Raw genomic sequence first — 9,937 nt, 5'->3', positions numbered from 1 at the left:
TTTTTTCCCAGTCTGTAGGTTCTCTTTTGACTCTTTTGGTGAAGTCTTTTGAAGAGCATAGGTGTTTGATTTTTAGAAGATCCCATTTATCTAATTTATCTGTTGGGTTTTGTGTGTTGATGGTTGGGAGCTACCCTTTTAAGGTTTTACTTTCCATTTACATTCTCTCTATACTATATACACATACACAGAGACACACATGAATTTAAAGATAAAGATAAAATTATAACAAGAATTAGCCAAAAAAGGATACCAAGAGAAGGTTTGGCCAACACTGAACCTCCTAAGGTCAAGCTACATTATAACTTAAGTGTCTGCTTCAAAATGTGGGAATAAGACTGTAGTCAGACATAACAGTCAGGAAAGATGGGAAGAGTATGTACTGAAGCAGCAGCTGAGTAGGGGAGAGAAATACAGAGTCACATTTTCAAAGGAAGAAAATTTTGCCTTGATAGGCAAGTAGGATGGTAAAAGGTCTGTGCAGCAATTCAGCAGAGATCTATGAGAGAAAATATGAGCCAAAACCCCCTACTGTAACAAAAGGTAGGTGGGAAATTGATGTTTAGAGTGATAAAAAATGAGAAAGCGCCCCCCCCCCGCCCCAAAAAAAGCTTTTTCTTTTCATTTTACATGGATCCACAATCAATGCCCATGGAGGCAGCAGTCAAGAAATCAATCAACGCATCGCAATGGGCAAATCTGCTGCAAAAGACCTCTTAAGTGTTAAAAAACAAAGATATCACTTTGAGGACTAAGGTGCTCCTGACCCAAGCCATGGTATTTTCAATCACTTATATACATGCAAAAGCTGGACAATGAATAAGGAAGACCGAAGAAGAATTGATGCCTTTGAATTACGGTGTTGAAGAATACTGAATACACCATGGACTGCCAGAAGAATGAACAAATCTGTCTTGGAAGAAATACAGCCATAATGCTGAAAGCGAAGATGGCGAGACTTCATCTTACGTACTTTGGACACGTTATCAGGAGGGACCAGTCCCTGGAGAAGGACATCATGCCTAGTAAAGCAGAGGGTGAGCGAAAAAGAGGAGGACCCTCAATGAGATAGAATGACACAGTGACTGCAACAATGGGTTCAAACATAGTAACGACTGTGAGGATGGCACAGGACCAAGCAGTGTTTTGTTGTGCTGTACATAGGGTCACTATCAGTTAGAACTGACTCAATGGCACCTAGCAACATCATCTTAAGGGATTGTGATTTGAGGCCTCCACATGGCCTTGATTCCTCCTGTCCTGTCACCATTACTTTATTTCTATCCTCCAGCTACCACTGAACTCTCATCTGGTATCCAGCTGTTCTAAGCTAGAGCTATGCTCTGTAATAAAGGTCACAGTAGAGGTACCTATTCTTTTGATTTCTAAATGGAAAAACTCTTAAAATTTCAAGAATAGCAATCCTGTCCAAGAGTAGCAGTGTTTTGCAGTGCGAAGTAGTAATTTTCATTTTTTTAAGTACAACATTTCTCTCATTTCTCACAAGAAGGTAAGTTTTTTCCTTTCCTACCTTACCATCTCTTTTCTCTCAAACCGTCCCCTAGACCACTACAACTATAGTATCCCCAATCCAGCTGAAGAAATAGGAAAATTCTATGAGAAGGCTTTCTAGATGCTTCCATCTCCAGACCAGGATAAATACTCCTTCTAGAGCACTCTAAACTCTCCCTGTCAATGCATCTATTACACTGTACTATAATTAACCGGTTACTTACACCTATCCAGTGAGACTTGGTGGGAGAAAGCCCCAACATTTCATTTACCACTGCATGAGTACTACAGTACTACAGTAACAGACATGTGGGAGATATTTAATAAACATTATGCAGATGGATCAAAAGTATACAATGAATGCAACCACTTTCATAGCTATCATGATGTACATGTGCCTGGTTTGTGGTTGGTTATTAACATTCAATAAACAAGTCAAGCAGTCAAGATGTTTGGTGGGTCAAGGGTACAAAACTCAAGTCACATGAACTTATTTTTGCAGTTGCTCCATTTACTAGTCCTTACTTTCTCCGCAAACTGATTTTCTAGAATTAAGCAAACATGGATTTCATGAAAGCTCCAACAGTCTTTATTAAGCAAATTCAACTTGCAAGGGAAAAAAAGGGAATTTTGGATAATTCTACTCTTTAAAGCAGTCTTTTTTTTTTTTTTTTTTGAGTACTTGCCTTTTTAGTCTCTTAACAGTTATCTTTTTTTTTTAAATTTTATTGTGTTTTAGGTGAAAGTTTACTCCACAAATTAGTTTCTCATTCAGAAATTTGTATAGAAATTGTTTTGTGACATTGGTTGCAATCTTTGCAATGTGTTAGCACTATCCTCCTATCACTTTCCACCGTGGGTTCGCCATGTCCATTTGTCCAGTTTTCCTGTCCCTTAAAATTGCCAATTTTAATGCAACTTTAAAAAAAAATCACTTCACTAACTTATAAATTTCTAAATTCCACCACTTAACTCAGTAAGGCTATCTTAACCCCTATTCTACTTGGAGTAAAAATATGGATTGAGAAAAAGGAAAAAAACAAAAAAAAAGCCTTCTTTCTTAGAAATACATACAAATTATTTATGGATGAATGAGAGGGGAAGACTGGTACGTTCAACAGTAAAAGCATCTGGGTCTATAGCCTTTTGAAGGCGAAGAGGTTTGGTGTTTAATTTATATTCCAATTTCAATATTTATTAATCTATTCAAATTTTTCATTCTTTTGTCAATTTTATATTTTCTACTTCTCCTGGAATAAATCTAATTTGTCCAGGTTTTTAAGTGTATTAGTGTATATTCATATTTTTTAATTGAAATATATATGGTAAAAAGCTACTGGAAACCACAAACTATAAATCTGTAGATGAAATATGACCCATGTATCAATATTTTAGAAAAACAGTTTGAAAAAATATATAGTTATACTCACATCCTCTTTTTAAAACAATTCACATATACTTGCCAATCATCAGAAGCTATCATTCTATAAAGATAATTGGCAAAATTTTTCTGTAAAGAGGCAAATAGTAAAAATTTTAGGCTTTGCCATGTGTGTTACTGTTACATGAGAAACTATCTGTTCTGTAAGCCTTCACCTGAAGTACAATAAAATATTGTAAAAAAAAAAAATTTTAGGCTTTGCAAGACAGTCACCGTTACAACTACTCAACTCTACTGTTGTAGCACAAAAGAAGCCATAGATAAACAAATGAGAGTGACTGCGTTTCAATAAAACATTACTTACAAAAACAGGAGGTGGGCCAGACTTGGCCTGTAGGCCATAATTTGGTAACTCCAGTCCTATAAAAAAACTTAGAAGTCAAACAACTAGGTCTTCTAGTTTCCCTCCACCTCCCAGGGCCTACCATCTTATTACTGAGATAAAAAAATTGTTGGGAGACAGAAAATGGAATCCAAGCTCCCCATTCCCAAGGTTAAACTCATGTGACTTGAAAAATTCAATCACATGGGACCTGAAATGAACTTGTTCTCTCCTTGCCAAGGTTGTTATAGTTGCCATCAAGTCAACTCCGACTCACGGAGACCGCATGTATAACAGAATAAAACGCTGTCCATTCGTGTACCATCTTCATGATGGTTGGTATGTGTGAGTCTGTTGTTGCAGCCATCATGTCAATCCACCTCACCGTGGGTTTCCCTTGCCTTCATTGGCCCTCTACTTTACCAACAGGATGTCCTTCTCCAGTGATCAGTCCCTCCTGATGACATGTCCAAAGTAAGCAAGTCAAAGTCTTAGACAAAATTATGTGATCCATAGGGTTTTCATTGGCTAATTTTCAGAAGTAGATCACCAGGCCTTTCTTCCTAGGCTTGTCTTAGTTTGGAAGCTCTGGTGAAACATCCACCATGGGTTGTTCTGTTATTTAAAATACCAGTGGCATTGCTTCAGCATCACAGCAACATGCAAGCCACCACAGTACGATAAACTGATAGACAGGTAGTGGCCTTGCCAAATGACCCTAGCCAATTTCAATTCAGTTAAAGAGAAGTGCTCCCTGGGTGAGCCATCAAGTACAGCTCATAGACTCTATTAAGGAATCAAAGCAGCTAAAGGCTTTTTCCTACCAAAAGACCTCATACGACAGGTATTATTATCCCCAATATTCAGATGAGGAAACTGAGACTTAGAAAGGGTTAAGTTACTTGCCCAGGGTCTGGTTCCATGGTCAATGCTTATATCTCCATATTATTCTGCCTCCAATATACTGAACTGATAAAGACAAAAATATGGTAAATCAAAATATGTATTTAGCTATGACTCCTAAAAGTCATATCTCAGGTCACTAAAAGAAAACGTCATTTTGTAATTTAATACTGTTTATTTTTACAAAGGTTGTGATTCAATATTTAATCACTGTTTCAAATATATTTTTGAACATTTTTGTACTAAACAGTTACCAATAAAATAATAAATCACCATCACAAAAACAACAAATCCCTTGTCTGAATTTCGTGGTATCTATGCTCCTACCTGACACTGGTTAATAGCTGCATGGTTGCCATGGAATGGAGACTGTCTTTCTTTATCTCGATGATGCCGACTGCTGTGTTTACTTCTCTGCAACTGCTGACGTAGTTTTGCAATCTGAAAAGGGAAAAATTAACAAGTGCCACAGAGTATTTTCCACACTACATAAAAACACATCCTCATTTCATAATAATCAGTAAAACTCAGCCTTAGTAAACCCTTCGAGTCTTAAACCATAGCACAAAATCTTATTTAATGATTAAAAATTTATATTATATATACACACACACCCGTGTGTGTGTATGTATATATATATGTTTGTTTTTAAAGAAAAACAGAATTTTGTTCCAACATTGTTCTGAGCCTTCAAGCTTCCCAAGTACTAAACAAATGAAGCTTTTAGCACTTAGAATAAGTTACATTACAGTTCTCACAAAGAATTAAAAATGATCATTCTTCTCTCACTGCCCTTACAATGAGAATGAACTTTTATTTAGATTTTTTAATTAAACATCTAATCTTCAACAGCTCCCGAAATTAAATAGTATTTAAAAATCAATTCAAACCATGAAATTTACTCACAGATACAACCTTTAAATAATAAATGCAATTTCAATGAATATCCTATATTATTCCTTGACTGGATTTTGGTTTTATTTCTACATTACATGTAAAATATAAATGTCATAATTATAGGCATAGAAAACAGTAATCACTCATAGCACAGAGCCATAACCTACTTGGTTATACTGGGTTACTAAATTACAGAAATACTAACATATATGGAAATATTAAGTGTGAATTTGCTGTTATCGCTACAATTTTATACATCTGATATTTTTACATGTAAATAGGTAAGGACTCGGGTAACAAAAAAAGAAGAAAAACACACAATGTGTACATTTCCCTATTAAAATCTTTATCAAATTTACACAGTAACTGTTTTTCTGTTGCTATTTATCAAGTTAAAAAAAAAAATCAGTGACGACTAGGCAAATCCTCACTGTCCACACTTTCAAGGAACTAGCCAACAAACATTTAATTTCCACACCCACTTCCTTGGAAACATTTTCCTGACCTCCTTAAGTTGATCTGTACTGCCCCAGGATGCTGAACGCTTGTGAGATCCTTTCTTCTTTTCAGCATATTCTTCAGCCCATGCACTTTCTGTCTATAATGGAAAAAAGAGGGAAGGGGTACTTTAATAAAATAATCATTTAACAATAATGTATATCATAGTTTTCTATTATAAAAAACATTCCCATTACAGAAACAGTAACAATAGCACAAATTATTTTACTTCATACAAAGTCCAGTTTTCCATTCCAGATTCCACAATTGGAAACACATCTATAAACTTAATATGTATCTAACGAAGGAGCGGCCAACGTGGTACAGCATCTAGAAATTAGCTCATATGGAATTAGATCTGTTCTATACAGCCTAAGAAGATACCATTAGATTCAAGGATAGAAATTATGGGGAGGCAGACTTCTATGCAACATAAGAACTTTCTTCAGGTGGCAATTTTCTTGGTACATATATTTCAAGAATTTTTGTGGAACTCAGCTCCATAATCTTGTGACATCTTCATTCAAGAACTCTTTCAGGCTTACCCAAGAAAGGCAAAGCTATTGAGAAGCAATCGCAGACTTTACACTGAGGTCACTGGATTTGAGTCTGAAAAAAGATTCTAACATTTTCCTCCTAATATTACACCCTAATCTCAACCAGTAGATGAAGGTTTTATTCAAAATAACAAGTGTAACTAAAAACAGTAATTAAAAAAAAACGCTGATCCATCTCTTTAGCACTTTCATTTCATTTAAGATACAATTTTTGAGTGTTGCTTGTATCTACTAAACATACAAAATAGTTGTGTGGTTTTTTTGCTACAGATTCCAGATTATTCTTCCAATAAAAGGAAACAACCTATCCAATGTCATAAAACAATATGTGTACTGTTTAATGAGAAGCTAGTTTGTTCTGTAAACCTCATCTAAAGTACAATTTTAAAAAAAAATTGATGCTAAAATAAAAGCCATATTGGGAAAAAAAAAAGGAAACAATCTCTAAATAAGTTTACAGACTTATCAACAGCTATCTTAAGTAATTTAGCATTCCAGTTTACCAAATCTTTAATTTGATTAGGTTTTAATCATAGGCCATCTTGCAAAGTTTCTAGACCCAGATCACAATTTCAAGCTAAGTCATAAACTGGAAAAATAAAAACAATTTCATAAAACATTAATCAAAATCAACCTCTGAGGGAAAAAAAATTAGCCTCTGAAATGTACAGGTTCCAAGAGAAAAGAATAATGTAAGATTTTTTTAAAGCAAAAGATGACTGGTTTATGCAAAAAAGGAAAACAAAAGAAATAAGAAAGAAAACAAAACAGCACTCCTATGAGTCACAAATTTAGAACTAAGCCACCTGTAAGGAAAACAGGCCTATAAGGCTAAGGAAGTTGAGAAAAGAATACCCTTTGAATCAGAAGAATCCCAAATAATCCAATCACACATATACTTTTTCTTTCCCTAAACTGATATATGTAATCAGCAAATACAAAAAGCACCCTCTGGATAGAAGGCAGTTTAAATTAAATTAATAGAACTGCTAAAAATTATAATATTTTCGGAGGGCAAACTGGCAAATGGTCAGATTATAATCTTTTAATGAACATCGTTTGGGGAGGGGGCGGGGGGGCGACAGAAGTTGGTGGTAGTGTAGTATTAAGCTGTGTACAAAACTCTAAAGCAGAAACAGCAAATGAATCCTCTAGGCAATTAGTTTTGTAGACCATCCCTGATCCACTGGCAATGGCATGCTGGAACACTGTGTTAGAAGGATTCTCAGGCTATCTGAGCTCACAGGAAATGAGTAAAGTCTGCCAAAGATAACAGAGAAAAAAAAAAAAGAACACATTTTTGCTATCTTTGTGTCAAGTAATTATGCTAATAAGTAATCATATATAGTAAAATCTTAACCATTCATTCATTCTGATGACCAAAGTAAACAGCAGAGCAGCAGGTAGGGTAGGAGGAGACAGTAACATCTTAAAAACTTGTTCCTATATTCCTAACTTTTTTGATGCTGTCTTTCACTTTATTTTCCAGACTCTTCCTCACTAATCCCCATTACCCCCTCTCCCACCAGGAGAGGGAAAGGACGTTAGAGTCTTACATAATTATTTCACAAATGAAAAACCAGGGCTCAGAGACGAAACACGATCAGACTTGTCAAAGTCTACAGAAACTTTCTGAAAGAACTCATCTACAATATAACTGTTTCCACTACACTGTCTGCTGGAGTACTAAGCAATAATGAGATTCTGGACCAGGGGCGGTAACTGCCTAATACAGGTGCCCTAGCCTCTTACCAGAGGCAGAAACAACTAATCAGTCACAGCAATCTGTAGCCTAAATATTTTTCAACATAATTGTCCAGGAAGCCAACAGAAATTGATCAAATTGACAGAGGAGATGAAACGTTATGTATCATCCTTGTTCTAATTTCACAATAATCAGAGGTAATACTTTTAATACCAAACACTCATTGAATGCTTCCTATGTGTCAGACACTGCTCCTTTACACATATTTACTTGTTTAATCCTTATAATAACCTTGTTATTATAATAGGTATTATATTTTCCCCATTTCACAAAGAAGAAACAGAGACAGAGGTGTTGAGAAAGTGCCTGAAGACACACCTCTAGTCTAGTGAGTAGCAGAGCAAGATTTGCTCCATAACCTGAGCTCTTAACCATTATAGCTATATAGTAATAAGCATAGAGGCAAGGAGAAAAGTTAAGAAAGTGGTGGTGGGGAAGGATAGGGGGGTGGTATAACCTCTGTAAAGTTGTTCTCCAAAACAGAAATCATGTGAAGCAAATATCCACAGATAATTCAGAGTTGATATAATAAGGAATTGTAACCTAAACTACAATTATCGCCACAAGAAGTGCAACTTCAACTGTTTAATCAATATCACATTAAAACACATATGACAACTAAAGTAAGACAGCATTAACACTAGAATCCAGGAATGCTGCTAGTCATTAGCAGTGAAGTGTTTACCCAGCTTAGACAGTACATGACAACAGGACCCATAAGGAGATGCCCTGCATGATAATGAATAGACCTTGCACAAATTAAGACTGATTTTATTCTAAAAGATACTCTATAACTCAGGTATATAAAGTCAAAAGCCACTTTCCAAAGGGGAGAGAATTTGTTTCAAATGGAAGTTTTGGGTCTTAATTCTTACTGGTATGTGGATTAGAAAGGATTTAAAAACTTTTCTAAGATTTATATGCAGTATATGAATACACACACACACACACACACACACACACCCCCCAACTCAATTTTTAAAAACAAATTAAGGCGACCATTAATATATGAAAAGATTTTCAACCTCTCTTAAAAAAAAGCAGATAATCCTTCACCCATCAGTTTAATAAAGATTTATCCAATCCTAACATGAAATAGTATAAGGGCATTAATTTGGGCCCCACAAGCCAAATATTCACCACAAGGCTCTGGGTGGGGCCTATCAGAGATGTCTGGCAAAAAAAAAAGTTGACTTAATTAACTAGCATACATAAATTAGGAAAATCCAACATCTTTCAATAAAGAATGTGAGAACTTTTGATTACTCATGTTAGTGCTAAATTCACTTGCCAAAAATGGGGGAACTACAATGTAAATAAAAGAGTAGAGTACCCAGCTACTACTGCATTATTCCTTAGGAAGATTCTGCATGTGAACTTTAAAAGTAAGATTAATAGTATGATAATTATAAATTGTCTTTGGATTTGTACGCTTAAGAGTCCCAATTTGGGAATATTTAGAAGAAGCTGAAAAAAGCATAGGGTTTATACTTTAATTCAGTGTAGTGAGAGCTAGGTCATAGCAAGCTGCTATATCACTGAACTGTTTCTACAGATCAAGGAGCTCCCAGTGGCTTATAAAATTATTTATTCTTACTAATATAACAAAAATATCTAACCCACTGAACCTGAAACTGCAAGGGAAATAAAGATCATTGTAGAAATATTTAAGGAAATACATTCACTCAAATTTTTAAAAAACTTGTGGATTAAGCAGAAAGGCAAGTAGAGACTATACTCATTTTCCATTGCTACTCTCCTGAACTCAGCAAAGTTACAGATTTTGAGCAATTTCAGAGTTCTATGGAAATCTTCAGTTAAAAAAAGTACCAACTTGAGAAAAAAACTCATTACTTTTTATGAGTACAGACTATGCATTTATGATTCTGTAGCCGCCATTAGAGTATAAACCTCAAGGTAATCTCAAATCCCAAACATCTGCCATATGGGCTCACTTTAAAGAGTATCAGAATAGTAAACAAACTAGAACTACCTGATAGGGACTGCAAATCTCTAATACTCGGAATTCTCCAAGAACTGAG

General features: G+C 35.3%; 1 protein-coding gene across 1 annotated transcript in view; it reads right to left on the bottom strand.

Annotated features, from left to right (window-relative positions):
- Positions 1–9,937, bottom strand: part of FAM117B (family with sequence similarity 117 member B) — a 94,963-nt gene that overhangs the window by 38,772 nt on the left and 46,254 nt on the right. Inside the window, exons 3-4 of the mRNA XM_004378238.2 lie at positions 5,581–5,673; positions 4,506–4,619 (exon numbers count right to left, since the gene is read on the bottom strand). Coding sequence (XP_004378295.1) covers positions 4,506–4,619; positions 5,581–5,673 — 207 coding nt within the window. The remainder of the gene's footprint in view (positions 1–4,505; positions 4,620–5,580; positions 5,674–9,937) is intronic.

The sequence above is a fragment of the Trichechus manatus genome, unplaced genomic scaffold, assembly GCF_000243295.1.
Source record: "Trichechus manatus latirostris isolate Lorelei unplaced genomic scaffold, TriManLat1.0 scaffold00056, whole genome shotgun sequence".
In the NCBI taxonomy this organism is placed as follows: Eukaryota; Metazoa; Chordata; class Mammalia; order Sirenia; family Trichechidae; genus Trichechus; species Trichechus manatus.
This window is presented reverse-complemented; position numbering and strand designations above follow the sequence as displayed.